The sequence below is a fragment of the Oncorhynchus kisutch genome, linkage group LG14 (genome assembly GCF_002021735.2).
Source record: "Oncorhynchus kisutch isolate 150728-3 linkage group LG14, Okis_V2, whole genome shotgun sequence".
Lineage (NCBI taxonomy): Eukaryota > Metazoa > Chordata > Actinopteri > Salmoniformes > Salmonidae > Oncorhynchus > Oncorhynchus kisutch.
Window position 1 is genome coordinate 23,976,650 of NC_034187.2, and position 21,334 is coordinate 23,997,983.

The following is a 21,334-nucleotide window of genomic DNA, read 5'->3' on the forward strand; positions in this document are numbered from 1 at the left end:
ACCATTGAACTCTGGAGCCGTGGAAATGCGTTCTCTGGAGTGAGGAATCACGCATCACCATCTAGCAGTCCGATGGACAAATCTGGATTTGTCCGATGCCAGGAGAACGCTACCTGCTCGAATGCTTAGTGCCAACTGTAAAATTTGGAGGAAGAATAATGGTCAGGGGCTGTTTATTATGGTTCTGGCTAGGCCCCTCATTGCCAGTGAAGGGAAATCTTAATGCTACAGCATACAATGACATTCCAGATGATTCTGTGCTTCCAACTTTGTGACAACAAAATGCCCTTTCCGGTTACAGCACGACAATGCCCTTTCCGGTTACAGCACGACAATGCCCCAGTGCACAAAGCAAGGTGCATACAGAAATGGTTTGTTGAGATCGGTGTAGAAGAACTTGACTGGCCTGCACAGATCTCTGACCTCAACCCAATTGAACACCTTTGGGATGAATTGGAATGCAAACTGCGGGCCTAATCGCCCAACATCAGTACCCAACCTCACTAATGCTGGCGGCTGAATGGAAGCAAGTCCCAGCAGCTATGTTCCAACATCCGGTGAAAAGCCTTCCCAGAAGAGTAGAGGCTGTTATATCAGCAAAAAGGGTACAAACTCATTAATGCCCATAATTTTGGATGTGTCTACATACTTTTGTCCTTGTAGTGTCTACTGCTTGATACTAATTGAAATGTAAATTGTCGAGCTACTGTAAAAATACATTTCTAAAGAAGCACTACATGCACACAAAATAATACGATTATTGAGGATAGTCAGATTAATATAATAGATATTATTTGCAAAACATGTAAACTAAGGATTACTCTCAACCGGTTTACATGGACATATCTGAAATCAGGCAACAACAAAAAAACAAAAAAAGTTGTACCACAGACCATGCTATTTTTGCGAAGACATAAAATGTGTATGCAGCCTCAGCATGTGAAAACTATTTCTAAAACTCATACTTTCAGTTTTTCCGAACTCACTTCACTCGTGCAAAAGAGGGAGGCTTGTGTGTCATGGGTAGAAGGGATCCAGCTTTTGTCAAATAACGTCAGAGTTGACTTTTCAAAGCAGGTTTGGAGAATTTACGCAGCAGGTTAAGATTATTAACGTAGCAGTTTAGGAAACTCAGGTTTAGGTTAGGAAAATAGTTAGGGTTAGCTAAAACGCAAAAAATATATACAAATCTACTTTTTACGTTAATTTGTCAAACTGGATTCCTTCTAGCAATGACGCTACCGGTGCCAGCACATGCGCAGATCAAATACACCCCTGGAACGCATTCAACTGTTTAGCTTGCTACATGTCCTAATAATTCGAAAGATACCTGCTTTTCTGAGCTGTTTTAATCGGCGTATGCTTACTCCGATTAAGATAAACAGAGTAATATGTTGACAATCGGCTTCTGCTATCAGTTTAATATCGAATAATTGCATGTAAATGTTGTTTGATATATAGACATTTCAGCTATTTGACACTGACAGCTGAAGTTGACACGCCCCTTACCGTGACGTTGATTCTCACACGTGACAACGGGGGGGGGCGGCGGAAGTGTCATTGACAGTCTTGATTGTTTTGTTCTCATTCCTAAACCTCATCGGATAAACATAATCATAACGGCGTGAATAACATGACCACCATATCACCATTTGTGAATGATCAGCCGGTACTGCATCGGCGGGAGTTTGAGGAGCTAGATAGTCGAAGAAGGTGTCAATCTCATCATCCATCCAACACACCAAGGCAAACATTCCAGGTAGCCAGCTAACCTCGTTAGATAGCTAATGCTATCCAGCAGGTGCAGTTAACTAGCTATTGTTGCTAGCAGTGCAATATTTAAATCAAGTGGAACTGTAACTAGTTATATAAAAAAACATCGAACTGGCACGAAGCGAATACATTTCAGGGTTAGCTAATTGGTGACTGACGATTCATATCATGCTTACTAAATTGCTTGGATAATCAGCTAGCAGGCTAAATCCCTTGACGTCATACTGACAAGTAGCTTTGGGACAACATCGGGAGTCTGTATAGTTGTGCATCGTGCTGGCGGGTGGCGACGGAAAATAATCCTACCACAATATAGCCGGCTAAATCCCAACAATTGTTTTTCTCAATAAGAGGATATGTATAATATAAGAACTCTACTTTACCAGACGTAAAGTGAAATGAGTCCATCGCTTTCAAATAAGCGTCTGAATCTAACTTGTCGTCACCATATTCCCTCCGAGTTAAACTGGGGCTGCGATTAGACCACGCACTTCACGTGAAACTTCCTAACACTAAATCTACCACTGTTTACACAAAAGTTGGATTCAGAAGTTTATTTCCCGATGTATTCCAAAACTAGATTACATAAGGCAGCTATTGCCGTTTCAAGACAGCTGGGAACTCGGGAAAAAATAAATAGCTCCAACTGGGAAAAATCGGTTTGAAAGGTCATCCAAATCGGAAACTAGGACATCGTTTAAGTTTGAGCTCCTACTTTGACTTGAAAAAAATCACTGACTCATGATTTGACCCCATTTTTGGCACCTGTATTTTGGGAATTTCTCCCATTCTTCTCTGCAGATCCGCTTACGCTCTGTCAGGTTGGTTTTCTGAGCAATTTTCATGTCTCTCCAGAGATGTTCGTTTGGGTTCATGTCCGGGCTCTGGCTGGGCCATTTAAGGACATTCAGAGACTTGTCCTGAAGCCACTCCTGCGTTGTCTTGGTGGTGTATTTAGGGTTGTTGTCCTGTTGGAGGGTGTACCTTCACCTCCATCTAAGGGTCCTGAACAGGTTTTCATCAAGGATCTCTGTACTTTGCTCCGTTCATCTTTTGCTCGATCCTGACTATTCTCACAGTCCCTGCCACTGAAAAACCTCCCCACAGCATGATGCTGCCACCACCACGCTTCACCGTAGGGAGGGCGCCAGGTTTCCTCCAGACGTGACGCATGGCATTCAGGCCAAATAGTTTAATTTGGTTTCATCAGACCAGAGAATCTTGTTTCTCATGGTGCGAGAGTCCATTAAATGCCTTTTGGCAAACTTCAGGCAGGAAGTCATGTGCCTTTTACTGAGGAGTGGCTTCCATCTGGCTACTTTACCATAAAGGCCTGATTGGTAGAGTGCAGCATAGATGCTTGTCCTTCTGGAAGCTTCTCCCATCTCCATAGAGGAACTCAGAATGACCATCGGGTTCTTGGTCACCTCCCTGACCAAGGCCCTTCTCCCCCTATTGCTCAGTTTGGCCAGGTGGCCAGCTCTTGGAAGAGTCTTGGAGGTTCTAAACTTCTTCCATTTGAAGAATAAGGGAGGCCACTGTGTTCTTTGGGACCATCAATGCTGCAGATATGTTTTGTTACCCGTACCTAGATCTGTGCCTTGACACAATCATGTTTCAGAGATCTACAGACAATTCCTTCAACCTCATGGTCATGCTCTGTCAACTGTGGGATGTTATATAGACAGGTGTGCCTTTCCAAATCATGTCCAATCAATTGAATTTACCACGGGTGGACTTCAATCAAGTTGTAGAAACATCTCACGGATGACCAATGGATGCAATGGATGCACCAGAGCTCAATTTCGTGTCTCATAGCAAAGGGTCTGAGTACTTATGTAAATAAGGTATTTCTGTTTTTTATTTTGAATCCATTTGCAAATATTTCTAAAAACCTGTGTGTAGATTGATGAGGATTGATTTTATTTTATTTAATACATTTTAGAATAAGTCTAACATAACAATGTGGAAAAAGTCAAGGGGTCGGAATACTTTCTGAATGAACTGTAGCTGGCTACTTTTAGTGCATTTATTATGCTTTGGCCAATGTTTCTGTCACCTAGCAACTTGAACAACCAACAGTTACATTTCAAGGCTGGCGGGCAGTCTTATGATTCCAGCATGTATCAGTATAATGCTGATAAGAAGTTATGTGTTGTTGGAATGAGAGACCCATTCATACAGCCTAATGGCATGTCACACAGCCTTATGACACAACCACATGCCTATCCTAGGTATGGTACGTTCCATGTAGTGTACCTCTTTTGACCAGATCCATATGCAACACTGGATAATTGTAGTGCAGCACAATGTATGGGGAATAGGGGTGTCATTTAAAAGCCATACTTGTCTTTTCAGGATGACCCTAGAGTCAGACCACCTGGACCTAGATGGCAAGGCCCTCCCGGTGACCCTGGGACTTGGTGGTCACGCCCCTCTGGTGACCCTGGAACCAGGCCCCGCCCCACCGCTGACCCCAGAGCCAGGCTACGCCCCTCCGGTGACCCAAGGCCCAGACCACGCCCAGCCGGTGACCCCATGGCCAGGTGGCCCCTCATTGACGATCCCACGACAAGACCTCAGGTGGATGACTGCGAGCGGATGGGGACCCTTTTCGGGCAGCTAAACAAGTGCCTGCGCAGCGCGGGCTTCACCCAGATGTACTTTGGGGAGAAGGTTGTGGATCCTGTGATCATCATCTTTTTCTGGGTCCTACTGTGGTTCCTGGGCATCCAAGCTCTTGGGCTGGTGGGGACTCTGTGCATTGTCATCATCTTCATCCAGAAGTAACTCGATCTCCAGCCTGTTTGATTGGCAGTTGGGAGCTCCTGTGTCTACAAATAAAAAGGACTTGAACTCTAAATGAAAGGACTTGAACTCCCTCGCTGTCTGTTCTGTTTGCATTAAAAGGGCAATCAGCAGTTACTTCTTACTTTTTTGGACTTGTATATTAATGATATGTACCCATTGATTCTTGAAGAATATTATGCCTCATGAGCTTAGTTTAACTGTGGTACCCCATCAGAACTCAAAATATAAGCTTGTTTTACCCTAATGTTTGTAAACAAACACTGTATAGCATAGAAAAACCTGGTTAAAACTATAATTTGAATATCATGGATGGCCAGTCCTTGCATCCCTAGCTCTGTCTTTGAATTTGAGAATGGTTAAATTTCTCCAGCCCCATATCGCCACTTTATGCTGAAACAGAGGTGGGGAGCATGCTTTATTTTTCAGCTGCTGATTGACACTTTAAAGCTTCCTAGACTCAGTGAGCATTTGTCAATACTCATCTTCTTAGTGGCCAACTACACTTTATCTGGAGTGAACATTTAGAGTTCTGGCAGGTGAAATGGAGGCCTCTTACTACAGATCTCCTGGTTTCCAGCTTTTAAAACTCAAAATCAGACCACTTTGCTCACTAGCTGCGCCCCAATACTCAAAAGCAATGTCTCATTATCTCCTTACATGTGTGAGTATTGAATTGAAAGAACTGGATCAGTGAAAGCAATATGTCTAATAGCTTAACTAGTTTTGTATCGCATAGTTTAACTGGTAAATGTCATTTTCAAGTGTTATGAAGTTTTTGATCATGAGGGAAAGCAATCAGAACTATTTGGATGCAGCCATTGCTTCAAGTAAACTGAGCAGTTAAATATGCAATCTGTAAGCCTCCCGTGTGGCGCAGCGCCAGCTGTGCCTTCAGAGACTCTGGATTCGCGCCCAGGCTCTGTCGTAACCGGCCGCAACCGGGAGGTCCGTGGGGCGACGCACAATTGGCCTAGCGTCGTCCGGGTTAGGGAGGGCTTGGCCGGTAGGGATGTCCTTGTCTCATCGCGCACCAACGACTCCTGTTGTGGGCCGGGCGCAGTGCGCACTAACCAAGGATGCCAGGTGCACGGTGTCCTCCGACACATTGGTGCGGCTGGCTTCCGGGTTGGATGCGCGCTGTGTTAAGAAGCAGTGCGGCTTGGTTGGGTTGTGTATCGGAGGACGCATGACTTTCAACCGTTGTCTCTCCCGAGCCCGTACGGGAGTTGTAGCGATGAGACAAGATAGTAGCTACTAAAAACAATTGGATACCACGAAATTGGGGAGAAAAAGGGGTAAAAAAAATAAAAATTAATATGCAATCTGTAAAATGATATCTATTGTGTACATGGAATTATATTAGAACCTGTAGCCTAAATCAAGGAGCGGCCCGTCATATTCCAAGGTGCATTCCATGAGATTTGCACATACAAGTAGCACTGTATTTCTATGATACAATTTGTAGTGGTCAAGGAATGACATTCCATGAGAGCAACATTACTTTGCTTCACATTTTACATTATATGCGATTTTGTTAAACAATAGGATTAAGTAAAATATCCTTCATTTTGGGGTTATCAAGAGGTCTGTTTCTGCTGCATTAGTTTTAATGACCATCAGGCCATATGACAGATTGCTTTTTTTAAGGCAAGTTGGGAGCAACATTCTAACACCTGCATGCCTACAAGGACCTGGAATGCATATCACTGACTGGTTTATTAGGTTCTATAGTAACGTGAGTTGTCCCCCTACTTTGAAAATGCATTCAAACATATACCTTTGATATGCATGTACTTCAAAGTAATGTGTGGTTGCTGTGAAGGAGAAAAGTGTGCTCATGACTAGCATGGATGTTTAACTTTTGCACATTTGTAAATGGGAATGGTAGAGAGAGTTATATTATATCAAGCCTATCCTTTTGAATGAAAATGGTACATAAATTGTCAGGAATCCTACTATTTTTAAAGTTGCATGCAATATGTTAAAGTTGCATGCAATATGTAACTTGAAAGCAAGTCTAAGAAGCGGTAGATCTGTTCTGTGCTCTATTTCTATGCTTCCCGTTACTTTCGGTTTTGTTCACCAGCTGAAAATACAATATTTTTTAGATGGACAAATTATTTTCTACACTATACATTGCTTGTTTTGTCACAAACTGAAATTGGGCGAACTATTAGAATTTTTGTAATCAGGAAATGATGACGTGATTTATGCATGTTGCACCTTCAGTGGACGTGTCAAAATACCCATAAAACCTACCGGTCAAACAGGGAAATGTTCCAATCGTGTTTCTTCCATTCATTTTTCCCATAGGGGATTTTATGAAACACTTCAAATAAGGGCTGTGTTTCGTGTAGGCCATTTTGATAACCATGTAAATCTCTCTCGTACAAGGTGACTTTTATCAATATATATATTCGGCTCTGTTTCCTCTCATATTTTTTGAAAATGCTAATTAGCATCAAAGGAGACATCATGCAAAACTACAAATCCCTTCAAGCTCCTGAATCTTCTCTAGCTGACAACTTTGCTAACAGGTATTGTGTCAATTTAAAACGCGCACTAGACGGTTCAAAGAATTGTCCATTTAAAGAAATGTAGCCAATTTATTCATTACTACATTTAGCTAAAATTAGATAGTTAATCCAGAGATTCTTACCTTTGCCTTGATTTGGAATTCTCGTCCAGATAATCATGACATTTGTAGTTCTTTATGAAAGCCACATTAGCAGCTAATTAGTGTTTCATTTTGGGGGTAAATGCAGGCTAATAGATTGATAAAAGTCACCTTGTCCTAGAGAGATTTACACAGTTATCAAAACGTCACACCATGGTAAGTCTACACAAACATTATTTGAAGTGTTTCTAAAATCCCCTATGGGAAAAATAAATGGTTGAAAAACAATTGAAACCATTTCCCTGTTTGACCGCTAGGTTTCATGGGTATTATGACTCGTACTGTGGTACTCTATTGAGAGTATGTCATTCTGAAAATTACTCCAAATGTAATCGGAAGGTAGTGCTGTAAGGCGAACAAGCACTTATCCTTGTGGTTCTTTGTTGTCAATTAATGTAGGAAAGGCTATATCAAATTGCAATGTTGAGATTGACTAGGCCTAAATATATCACTGCTTTTGTGAGAGATACTGCTACTATCATACTGTTTGAAGATTATGATGATGATGACTTTCCGTCATGGGTGTCCAAATATTCAATATTACAGACATCAGAATGTATGATAGACCACCTACTTATACTACTGTAAGCCAGAGGACTGCAAAGCATGCCCAGTGTTCACTGCTTGAGAATAGTTGTTTAACTTGTGGAGTACTACATACACATCACATACACTCCGAGGAAAATATTCAGCAGCACTATTGGTTGAGTGCAAGAGCCAGGGATGTAGCCTAGTAAACACTGATAAATTAACATTGTCCATAAGTGCTGATCTAAAGTAGTTTTTGCTACATAAGGTTTTAGGTTAGGTTAGGATTGGATTAATCGACTTCAGAAAAAAACTGTCATATTATAAGCTTGTGTGGCCAACTAAAATACCCGTAGTCTTTGTGGAATGCTTTTTGGTGTTTGGCATGTTCCAAGTTGATATGCAAGATTTTTTAAAAGTGGAATGTCTATTAATATCTACAAAGTAGGCTTTTAAGAGTGATCGAGCACAAAGCAAAACATATGTGGATCTGCAGAGTGAATTGAAAGGGAATTTGTTGGATTGAATTGATATATCATATTCACTATAGGTATGTCTGTGATCAGTTTGGTAAACATAGATCCCGCATTCCTTTAACAATGAGAATATACAGTAATTTGTGTGTTATAAGAATGTTGAAATTTGGGTAAATTACTTGATGATTTAAAAGCTGGACGATGTGTGAGAAATTTGTAACAAATGTTAATATGGTTTACTCCTTTTTGGCATTAATTGTACACTAATTGAGTGTAAATGCTTTGCTACTGTATGAGTATAAGATGTTGTATGTCAAGTTAAGAGTGAAGCCAAGCGGCCGGTAGCCTAGCGGTTAAGAACGTTGGACCAGTAACTGAAAGATTGCTGGTACAAATCCCTGAGCCGACTAGGTGAAAAATCTGTCTGTGCCCTTGAGCAAGGCACTTAACCCTAATTGTTCCTGTAAGTTGCTCTGGATAAGAGTGTCTACTAAATCAGGGGTACTTTTCACTCAGGCCCCCCTTCCAGCATTGGCAAAAAACCTAGCAAAATATCGTTAGCTGACATGGGTCAGTTGATCTAGACATTTCTGACAAGTTGTAAATAGCTCTCTAAAGTATGTCATGACTGACATGACAAGAGGAAAACTGATGATGCACTCCCCAATTTCGATTTTGCACCTTGTGCATTCTACTATTACACTTTTCAAGAGTAAATTGAAAGCCAGACTGAGTTCCCCCTGCCGACCCCTCGCCCCACAGTTTGGGACCCACTGTGCTACATGACTAAGAATGTAAAATGTAAGTCTTCCACAGAGGAATCTTTCAGGACAGAAAAGGATGGCATAGCATGGATCACTGATTGTGCCGTACTCATACCAATGAATTAATATAATCGTGCTTCATTTTTATTATTGATTTTTAGTTATATTGATTTATTTTAAGATTAAGATTTCTGAGTGATATTCAGATCTTACAATGTTATACATACTTGCAAAATGATTGAACTTGAATTAAAAAAATGTAGATAAAAGTTATGTTTTTAAAAAGTATTCCTTTGTGTCATTTTCTCAACACATGAACATGTGGTTCTGAGAAATACCAACCGCACGACAAGCGGTACGATGCACCAAGTCTGGACAGCTTATACCCCCAAGCCATAAGACTGCTAATGTAAGGACCGACGCTGGAGTAGAGAAGCAGGTACGGGGAGTAGAACATTTAATGGGAACAGACATGGAACAGCGTCAGAACCGGGTAGTACACAGACATAAGACAATTCATGCAGAAGCGGGGAACGGCTCTGGAAAACAGACAGATTTAGGGGAGGTAATAAAACAGGTGATTGAGTCCAGGTGAGTCCAATGAATCACTGACGAGGGGAGGCAGGTGTGCGTAATGATGGTGGCAGGAGTGCGTAATGCAGTGCAGCCTGGCGCCTTCGAGCGCCAGGAACGGAAAGCGGGAGCAGGCATGACAGCTAAATAGTTAGTTAAATAGTTAACCAAATACTCTACAGCAGCTACCTCGACTATCTGCATTGACCCCTTTTTGCACTAACTTTTTTTACTCATCACATACGCTGCTGCTACTGTTTATTATCTGTCACTTTATTGCTAGTTACTGTATATGTACATATCTACCTCAATTACCTTGTACCCCTGCACATCAAATCCAAATCAAATCACATTTTATTTGTCACATACACATGGTTAGCAGATGTTAATGCGAGTGTAGCGAAATGCTTGTGCTTCTAGTTCCGACAATGCAGTAATAACCAACAAGTAATCTAGCTAACAATTCCAAAACTACTACCTTATAGACACAAGTGTAAGGGGATAAAGAACATGTACATAAAGATATATGAGTGAGTGATGGTACAGAGTGGCATAGTCAAGATACAGTAGATGGTATTGAGTGCAGTATATACATATGAGATGAGTATGTAAACAAAGTGGCATAGTTAAAGTGGCTAGTGATACATGTATTACATAAAGATGCAGTAGATGATATAGAGTACAGTATATACATATACATATGAGATGAATAATGTAGGGTATGTAAACATTATATTAGGTAGCATTGTTTAAAGTGGCTAGTGATATATTTTACATCATTTCCCATCAATTCCCATTATTAAAGTGGCTGGAGTTGAGTCAGTGTGTTGGCAGCAGCCACTCAATGTTAGTGGTGGCTGTTTAACAGTCTGATGGCCTTGAGATAGAAGCTGTTTTTCAGTCTCTCGGTCCCAGCTTTGATGCACCTGTACTGACCTCGCCTTCTGGATGATAGCGGGGTGAACAGGCAGTGGCTCGGGTGGTTGTTGTCCTTGATGATCTTTATGGCCTTCCTGTGACATCGGGTGGTGTAGGTGTCCTGGAGGGCAGGTAGTTTGCCCCCGGTGATGCGTTGTGCAGACCTCACTACCCTCTGGAGAGCCTTACGGTTGTGGGCGGAGCAGTTGCCGTACCAGGCGGTGATACAGCCCGACAGGATGCTCTCGATTGTGCATCTGTAGAAGTTTGTGAGTGCTTTTGGTGACAAGCCGAATTTCTTCAGCCTCCTGAGGTTGAAGAGGCGCTGCTGCGCCTTCTTCACGATGCTGTCTGTGTGAGTGGACCAATTCAGTTTGTCTGTGATGTGTACGCCGAGGAACTTAAAACTTACTACCCTCTCCACTACTGTTCCATCACCCCCCTATGTGGATAGGGGGATGTTCCCTCTGCTGTTTCCTGAAGTCCACAATCATCTCCTTAGTTTTGTTGACGTTGAGTGTGAGGTTATTTTCCTGACACCACACTCCGAGGGCCCTCACCTCCTCCCTGTAGGCCGTCTCGTCGTTGTTGGTAATCAAGCCTACCACTGTTGTGTCGTCCGCAAACTTGATGATTGAGTTGGAGGCATGCGTGGCCACGCAGTCGTGGGTGAACAGGGAGTACAGGAGAGGGCTCAGAACGCACCCTTGTGGGGCCCCAGTGTTGAGGATCAGCGGGGTGGAAATGTTGTTGCCTACCCTCACCACCTGGGGGCGGCCCGTCAGGAAGTCCAGTACTCAGTTGCATGGGGCGGGGTCGAGACCCAGGGTCTCGAGCTTGATGACGAGCTTGGAGGGCACTATGGCGTTAAATGCCGAGCTGTAGTCGATGAACAGCATTCTCACATAGGTATTCCTCTTGTCCAGATGGGTTAGGGCAGTGTGCAGTGTGGTTGAGATTGCATCGTCTGTGGACCTATTTGGGCGGTAAGCAAATTGGAGTGGGTCTAGGGTGTCAGGTAGGGTGGAGGTGATATGGTCCTTGACTAGTCTCTCAAAGCACTTCATGATGACGGAAGTGAGTGCTACGGGGCGGTAGTCGTTTAGCTCAGTTACCTTAGCTTTCTTGGGAACAGGAACAATGGTGGCCCTCTTGAAGCATGTGGGAACAACAGACTGGGATAGGGATTGATTGAATATGTCCGTAAACACACCAGCCAGCTGGTCTGCGCATGCTCTGAGGGCGCGGCTGGGGATGCCGTCTGGGCCTGCAGCTTTGCGAGGGTTGACACGTTTAAATGTTTTCCTCACGTCGGCTGCAGTGTTTTCCTCACGTTGGCTGCATTAACTCGGTTAGCCAAGGTATTGTTACTCATTGTGTATTTATTATTACTTTTATTATTGCGTGTTTTACTGTTCTATTATTTATTTTCTTTCTCTGCATTGTTGGGAAGGGCCTGTAAGTAAGAATTACACTGTTAGTCTTCATCTGTTGTTTACGAAGCATGTGACAAAGAAACATTTGATTTAATTTTGATTTGACCAAACTATACTAAACAAAAATATTAACACAAAATGCAACAATTTCAAAGATTTTACTGAGTTACAGTTCATATATGGAAATCACTCAATTGAAATAAATTCATTAGGGCCTAACCTATGGATTTCGCATGACTGGGCATACAGATATGCATCTGTTCATCACAAATACCTTAACAAAGAAGGTAGAGGCATGGATCAGAAACAATTCAGTTTCTGGTGTGACCACCATTTGCCTCTTGCAGTGGAACACATCTTCTTCGCATAGAGATGATCAGGCTGTTGATTGTGGACTGTGGAATGTTGTCTCACTCCTTTTCAAGTATGAAGTTGCTGGATACTGGCGGGAACTGGAATACGCTGTCGTACACATTGATCTAGAGCATCCCAAACTTGATCAATGGGTGACATGTCTGTTGAGTATGCAAGCCATGGAAGAACAGGGACATTTTCAGCTTTCAGGAATTATGTATAGATCCTTGTGACATGCTGAAACATGAGGTTATAGCGGTGGATGAATGGCACAATAATGAGCCTTAGGACCTCATCACGGTATCTCTGTGCATTCAAATTCCCATAGATAAAATTCAATTGTTTTTGTTGTCTATAGCTTATGCCTGCCCATACCATAACCCCACCTCCACCATAGGGCACTCTGTTCACAACATTGACATCAACTGCTTGCCTACACGATACACGCTTTCTGCCATCTGCCCGATACAGTTGAGACCAGGATTCATCAGTGAAGAGCATGGTTCTCCAGCGTGCCAGTAGCTATCAAAGGTGAGCATTTGCCCACTGAAGTTGGTTATGAAGCCGAACTGCAGTCAGGTCAAGACCCTGGTGAGGACAACGAGCACACAGATGAGCTTCCCTGAGACGGTTCTGACAATTTGTGCAGACATTTTTCGGTTGTGCAAACCCACAGTTTCATCAGCTGTCCTGGTAACTGGTCTAAGACGATCTAGCAGGTGAAGTAGCCGGATTTGGAGGTCCTGGGCTAGCATGGTTACACGAGGTCTGCGGTTGTGAGGCCAGTTGGACGTACTGCCAAATTCTCTAAAACAACATTGGAGGCGGCTTATGGTAAAGAAATTAACATTCAATTATCTGACAAAAGCTCTGGTGAACATTCCTGCAGTCAACATGCCAATTGCACACTCCTTCAAAACTTGAGACATCTGTGGCATTGTGTTGTGTGACAAATCTGCACATTTTAGAGTGGCCTTTTATTGTCCCCAGCACAAGGTGCACCTGTGTAATGATCATGCTGTTTAATCAGCTTCTTGATATGCCACACCTGTAAGGTGGGTGGATTATCTTGGCAAAGGGGAAATGCTCACTAACAGGGATGTAACAAATCTGTGCACAACTTTTGAGAGAGTTATGTTTTCTGTGTGTATTGAACATTTTGCGGATCTTTTATTTCAGCTCATGAAACATGGGACCAATACTTTATATGTTGTGTTTATATTTTTTTCAGTGTAAAACATTGTCTAATTCTTCTCTATTGGAAGTGATTGATTTCCATACTAATTTCCACTGTCTCTACAACTCAATAGTTAAAATAATTGTGGTAACATTTGTTGTAGTTTCATTACTTGTTCTGTTAGCCTTAGCCTACAAGTTTCAAATCTACCTGTCATACTGTTGAATTGGGAAGGTGGAAGAAGATGAGAATGAGAGGAAGCCTCCAAACGCCTTAAACCAGAGTCAGGAAATGCACCCACATCCACAACTGCTCTACTAGGCCCAAGGGAACCCAGAACTAGAAGCAGAGATGAGAGCTCAGGCTGAGCACTCCTACCTGGAGACGATGCTGTGGAGGTGGCAGAGGATGCTGGGGGGCCAGAGGGACGAGATGAGGAGGCTGAAGACTGACATGAAGAGGGAGACAGAGAGCTTGCAGACTCTGCTCGCTGGCCTCTTGAAGATCTGGGGGTGGAGGCAGAGAGAAATGAAAATTAAATGCAGGTTAGTTCAAGTGAGTCTTAACTGTCATGCTTCACTCACTTTTACAATTCGTTTTTTAAATGTTTATAATAAAGGGCCTCCGTTTTAGCCTTGTGCTACAAACCCAGTCTATTGTTCTGTTTCAGTTGTCTGAAAATGTAACCCCAGTTTGAGGTGGCGCCGAACCGCTCTGCCAAGTTCCTGAAGGAGAACAACAAGCTGAGCTGCCTGCTTCGCATGGTGGAGTCCTTGGTGGCCGACCTGCAGCCCCTGCTCACCTACCACCAGGTCCTTGTGGAGGACACCATGAAGGACAACTCCATATAACACAAGATGTAAAAATAACTCTGAAGGACTGATAAATAAAAGTTTCTGATTGTGGATCCTATTGTGTTCGCTTACTGTTTCTTTTGGGCTCAAACATTTTATAATGTATGATCTAAATGATCTAACTATTAGTCTTTCCCTGCGCTTTATATGGCCCTAAGTCAATATAACTTTATTGCCCTTTATCTTTACAATAAGAGCTACAATTATCTACTAGACTATACTGAGAACCTATGCTATCTGGGATTCAAAGTTCTCTTTATTTTAGAGGGCGTAACCGCACATAATGCAGACAGTTGCCGATCCAACTTACAAATGTTGCACTTCTCTGATGACCCTTTTATCAGAACAGTAGGGCATAACCTCACAACAGTGACCTGAGAAGCATTAGAAATGGCTTGCATAACCAATAAAATAACAATGACATTTCCATTTGCAATAAACTTTTAAACAAGCTCAAATTAATTTAGTTTATATGTTTTTTTGTATGATGCAAACTGGTATAATACCTGAAAGTAGTTATGTGACAATATGTAGCTGCACTGTGAATACACAATTACTGCCTATGTAACTTCCAATGTAATTACATAGGTATTGGGTATTACATTTATTGTAAAAGGGGTCAAGTACTGCTGGTAAAATGGATATTTGACCTAATCATCTATCCACTAACCATGAGGTAAAGGAGAAGAGCAAACGGGGTCTAATCAGAAAAGTACTGTGACACAGTTCATCAGCACAGACAGCTGACAAATAATTATTTACAGAATATAGCAATTTTTTATCATTTTGTATGTTGTCTGTAACGAGTCCTGAAATCACGTGTATAATTAAGCAATAAGGCACGAGGGGGTGTAGTATATGGCCAATATACCATCGCTAAGGAATGTTCCTATGCACAACACAACGCGGAGTGCCTGGATACCAACGTAATTTGATTTATTTCTAATTAAGTATTTTTTGGGGGTCATACTGTCATACAGGGGTGTCAACATATGGCCCACAGGTGGTTTGAGAATACATTTCTACACAGTGTGACATGCGTCACCTAACTGGTGACGTACGGAGACATACTGTGCCCAGGTATGTCTCGTTATCTGAGGGTGTGGTTTTTCCTATAGAATGACAGTGTTTCCCTGTGCCCAACAGATTGCCATTATTTGCAAAGGTTGGAGTACCTTGGGAGGACAACAGCGGTGAATGTGCCTTAGTCCAAATTCCAGTGTGGCAGCCTGGTAGGCTAATCGTAAGTATGTTGTTGGCAAATGTGTTCCCTTCAGCCATGATCCTCTCTCCTCCTCCCTGTGGCACACTTCCCTCAACAATGGACGGAAATGCTTGTTTCAGTAAGAGGGTCAACCATCCAACTGCACATATTTTTTTGCTGGTCAGCAGAATAAACAGCAAAACTGTCAAATATGGTTTGATAAACCAATCATTCACTATATCACAATAGTTATTAGTAGGGGTGAATACTCAATAGTATGCAGCATACTGTAGGCTTAATGATAGTAACCGTTGTAACAACAATGATAATCGTAAAGTTTTTATTTTGTTTGGTATCCAGGCCTTTTTAATACCCTTTATCAGTGTAATGTCTGTGCTCAAACACATTTTCACACAGAAACATGTTTCAACAACACTGCTTCTCACCAATTCTTTTCCAGGTTATTCTATTGTCATTTAAGTGATTGTGTTTGTCAAGGAGTGACAGAAAGTGACCCAGTTGTTTCTTTCGTTGTTACCGAATCAGACAGTGTAGTCTAGTTAATTAATAATTAATTAATAATTTTAAGTCAGTTATCAGCTTGTTCCTACATTTGATGATATTCTGTAGTCCTATTTATAATTCTCTATGTGACTTGAAACGGGGTACGATTGATTCCGGCATTAAACATTTGTTTAACACATTTCTGCTATCAGACCTGAATAAAAACCACAGAGTGATAAATCAAACTCATACACTGAAGTGACACAAATGACCTGAATCAAACTCACACAGATGAAAAGTTACAGAAGCATCTTGGATCATACACACAGAGATCACAGTGATTACACAGACCGCATGTGATCACAAGCATACTGCAGAGTAACACAGCCAAGATGAAATTGCACACACTAACCCCGTTTCCATCCACATTTATGTGAGGAAAGTCATACCGTATATTAAAAGAAAGCTGTGATGGAAACAGGCAGTTTAGTTACAATTTTATAAATGCCCATTTTTTTTCACTTTTTGGAGTCTTATTTAGCTAAAGGGGTTGTCCCTCCATTTCAGGTAAGTGTTCCTTTTGAGGTACCTATGGAACCCAACAACTTTCTTGGTCCTCTCCTTCTCTAAGTCTTCCAGTATGATGTTGGGGTTGCCCTCAAGTAGAAACCAGGACTGAGCTACATGCAACTCAAAGCAACACCACATACTGTCAACAAAGTTTCTCGACACTATCACAATGATCTTGTGGCTTTTCATAATCCCCAGATTGATAATATTGGACGCAATGGATTCACCTATTTCAAAGTCCCACACATGAAGCCACAGCTGAATGGGAGGGACTCTTTCTCAAGGTTCTCCACCAGTTCCTCCATAACCCAGGACTTGTCCTTGTTGGAGTTGATCACAAAGGCACCGCAACTGTATTCTTGGCATTGAGAGACCTTGTAGTTTCTCAGCTCATCCACCCCAGCTTATCTTGAGGCGCAGTATGGCGCTGACCTTCTGCACCTTCTCCCTCATGCGCTCCTCCATGCCTCCCATGGAGCATCTTGCTGCTGCTTCTGTTTCAACTCCTCTGCCTTCTGCCTCTTCAGAGGCATCGGCAACCATCTAAAAGAGAGAGGGTTACGGTCAATTAACAATAAACAGATACATCAGTATTACCTCATCTTGTTTGCCCTTATCTTGACAAAGGAAAAATGCTCACTGACAGGGATGTAAATGAATTTGTTCACATTTGAGAGATATAAGCTTTTTGTGTGTATGGAACTTTTTGGGGATCTTTTATTTCAGTTATTGAAACATGGGACCAACACTTTACATGTTGCATTTATGTTTGTGTTCAGTATACATTCACTTAAGGGTCTGAGTGTGTGTGTCCCAATAGCCTTACATGGTTTCCTTCCCTTGTATCCTTAACTTTGTAATAAACTATTAGATATGTGAGAGCAATAAGCCCTGGTTAGCATAGGTATCCATCCACTGTATTGTTTTCACCCATTCAGAACTGTTATATCAGTAACCTAAAAGAAAGGAGTTGAGGAGAGGCACTCAGGCACCAGCACCACTGTAGAGAATTGGGACATGGTGAGCATATGACTGCTTGGTTGCTGCATTTTGATTGGTCCCACTGTGGCTGATAAGACCTCTACTTTGCCCTAACATTTTTACCTCTGAATGGGAGGGAAAATGGCAACTGCAGGAAAGGTTAGTGTGTATATTATATTCTCATGTAAATTGCCTTCAGAAAGTATTCACACCTGTAGACTTTTTCAACATTTTGTGGTGTTACAAAGTGGGATTAAAATGGATTTAATTGTCATATTTCTGTCAACGATCTACACAAAATAATTTCAAAGTGGAAGAAAAATTCTTAACATTTGTAAAAAAAAATATATATAATAATATGAAAAATGAAATATATCTTGATTAGGTAAGTATTCAACTGCCTGAGTCAATACATGCTTGAATCACCTTTGGCAGTGATTACAGCTGTGTGTGTTTCTGGGTAAATCTCTAAGAGCATTCCATACCTGAATTGTGCAACATTTGTCCATTATTATTTTATAAATTCTTTAAGCTCTGTCTAATTGGTTGTTGATCATAGCTATACAACCATTTTCAGGTCTTCCCATTGATTTTCAAGTAGATTTAAGTCAAACTGTAACTTGGCCACTCAGGAACAGTCACTGTCTTCTTGGTAAGTTACTCCAGTGAATATTTGGCCTTGTGTTTTAGGTAATTGTCCTGCTGAAAGGTGAATTCATCTCCCAGTGTCTGGTGTAAAGCAGACAACCAGGTTTTCCACTAAGATTTTGCCTGTGCTTAGCTCCATTCCGTATTTTTTAAAATCCTGAACCTCCCCCCCAGTCCCAAGTATACCCATAACATGATGCAGCCACCGCTATGCTTGAAAATGTGAAGGTACTCACTAATGTGTTGTATTGGATTTTCCTCAAACATAAGACTTTGCATTGAGGACAAACAGTTAATTGCTTTGCCACATTTTTTGCAAAATTTCTATAGTGTCTTGTTGCAAACAGGATGCATGTTTTGGAATATTTTTATTCTGTACAGGCATCCTTCTTTTCACTCTGTCGATTAGGATAGGATTGTGGAGTAACTACAATGTTATTGATCCATCCTGAATATTCTCCTATCACAGCCATTACATTCTGGAACTGTTTTAAAGTTACCATTGGCATCATGGTGAAATCTCTGAGCAGTTTCCTTCCTCTCTGGCAACTGAGTTAGGAAGTATGCCTGTAACTTTGTAGTGACTGGGTGTATTGATACACCATCCAAAGTGTAATTAATCCCATGCTCAAAGGGATATTCAATGTCTTCTTATTTATTATTTTACCCATCTACTAATAGGTGCCCTTCTTTGCGAGGCATTGGAAAACCTTCTTGGTCTTTGTTGTTGAATCTGTGTTAACTGCTCAACCTAGGGACATTACAGATAATTGTACTGTATGTGTGGGGCAGGCACAGAGATGAGGTAGTCATTCAAAAATAATGTTAAACCCTATTATTGCACACAGAGTCCATGCACCTTATTATGTGACTTGTTAAGGAAATTGGGGCTAAATAGTTGACTCAAGACATTTTAGCTTTAAATGTTTTATTAACTTGTAAAACATTTCGAAAAACATTATTCTACTTTGACATTATGTGGTATTGTGTGCAGGCCAGCGACAAAATAAAATCTATATTTAACACAACAAAATGTGGAAAAAGTCAAGGGGTGTGAATACTTTCTGAAGGCATTTTAATTGTTCCATATTCTTCTAAAGGTGATATGTCAACAAAACTATCTGTGTCATCCAGCGGTGGCAGCTGAGGGGAGAACGGCTCATAATAATGGCTTTAATGGAGTGGATGGAATGGTATCAAATGCATGGTTTTCATTTCATTCCAGCCATTATTATGAGCTGTCCTCCCCACAGCAGCAGTTCACTGTCACATGGCCAGACAAGATGCAACTCCTTACTCATTTCAATCTACACATTTGATAGAAAGAAACACACATTTGACAAATCAAACCTTGTTCACTTTGTTTAAACTTGGCCACCAATTTCATGCCAAGGAATCATGTTTGGCTTAGCACTCAAAGCGCATACAGCATATTCAATATATTTACAGTAGTTTTTCCTTTGCCACAGATAGTGCAGTCAGACACAAGCAGGGAGACAGATCTTTAGGCTCTCCAGCTCAGCCAGTGTTTATAAGAGGGTGTGCCATTTTGTGTGCTGTATTCTCACTCAGCAGCCATGTCTTCAACCAAAAAACTGTACTATGAGGCCATGTGTTATATTCCAATGTATCAAAGGTCATGTAGAATATTGCTAAACTATAAAGAGTATGATTATTGTTTTTCAAATGAAAATAAAGGCAGAAATCCAGGGCTTGAGCAATCTGTAGTTTTGGGAGAGGAGACAGTCCACTGTTGCAATTATTTCCACACAATCCGTGGCAATGGAAAAACTACTGTTTATAAATTGGATATACTGTATGTGTCTGGGGGGAAATACATCTTTGAGTGCTAAGCCAAACATGATTCCTTGGCATGAAATTAGTGGCCAAGTTTAAACAAAGTAAACAAGGTTTGATTTGTCAAATATGTGTTTCTTTCTATCAAATGTGGAGATTGAAATGAGATGCATCTTGTCTGGCCATGTGACAGTGAACTGCTGTGATCCGATGCCGGGCCGCAGTTGCATGCTAGGCTGGGAAGCCCCTCTCCGTGGAGGAAGTGCGCATCAAGATAAAGGTCACAAGGTCATGTACTATAGCATGGAACCACTGGTGTACCTTATACCTTGGTCACAATAGCACACTTAGTATCATTAACTGCTTTCTTTCAATTACTTTCGATTCAATTGATTTAGCTTGCCATGTTGCAGTGCTAATTACAGTAAGAGATTACCGTGAAGATGGGACAAGTTCTGGGAGGGGGAGAGTTGAGTGGGTGACCAGAAATCATAGGGCAAGTTACCCTTAAATTACTAACATCATTGACATTTATGGGGGGTGGTTTCATGATTGCCCTTGAAAACACTGGTTATTGTAATTACCTAAGTGGACAATGGTAAAATTGAATTATCTCCTAAATTGGCCGAATTAAAATACCCTGAATGTGTTGCAAATTGTTGCCTCTGGGATCTGCCATACAGATTCCTGAACCCTGAGTGACTCAAACCCAGAGTGGGGGTTCCCTGTCGTGAAGGTGCTGGGACGATGGAGAGCGTTGAAGATGGTATCAGAAAATTCAAACCATGTAGTCATACCAGAGAGGTAGCGGCGAAGCGAGAGATTTCACTCTCACCAAAATAAACCCAATAATTTTCTATAGGTTTATTTTGGATCTAAGCTTGTCGCCAGCCTTCCCATTGTTAGGGCGGAGATGTGAGCATCTCATCATTATATACAGATATCTGATCATACTGAGTGAGTCAGAGAAAAATTTAACAAAAGGTTATTGTTACCTCCTATTGCTTACATTCCAAGAGCTTTCAATAATTTTATTTAAATATCTTGATATAATACATACAGGGCTTTCACAAGTTATTTATTGTGTGTGTTTTTAGGGGATACTGTGATTCTCCTGTACCTCCCTGTGTGGAGAGTGCAAGTTCTGTAAAAATCACAAGACTAACCTGGTCAAAAGATCAGGTGAGTGTTCCGGGCACAGCCAACAAAATCAGAGACAACCTCTAGCCACTACATCTGGTTGTCACTAGTTGCCACAGCCACAAAGTCAAAACAGCTACATCATAATA

At 41.5% G+C, this 21,334-nt stretch overlaps 1 protein-coding gene across 1 annotated transcript; it reads left to right on the top strand.

Moving 5' to 3' along the window:
* The first annotated feature begins 1,506 nt into the window (after positions 1-1,506).
* LOC109903203 (uncharacterized protein FAM241A-like) lies at positions 1,507-8,462 on the top strand. Its single transcript, XM_020499849.2, has 2 exons — positions 1,507-1,759; positions 4,132-8,462. Exons 1-2 carry the CDS (start codon positions 1,634-1,636, stop codon positions 4,561-4,563), a joined length of 558 nt encoding a protein of 185 aa, XP_020355438.1. The 5' UTR covers positions 1,507-1,633; the 3' UTR covers positions 4,564-8,462.
* Positions 8,463-21,334: the final 12,872 nt, after the last annotated feature.

Bases quoted from the DNA above. Each gene is read 5' to 3' on its own strand.
- LOC109903203 (XM_020499849.2), top strand. From the start codon at position 1,634: ATGACCACCATATCACCATTTGTGAATGATCAGCCGGTACTGCATCGG. The intron at 1,760-4,131 runs GTAGCCAGCTAA...TTGTCTTTTCAG, and splicing joins CACCAAGGCAAACATTCCAG to GATGACCCTAGAGTCAGACC.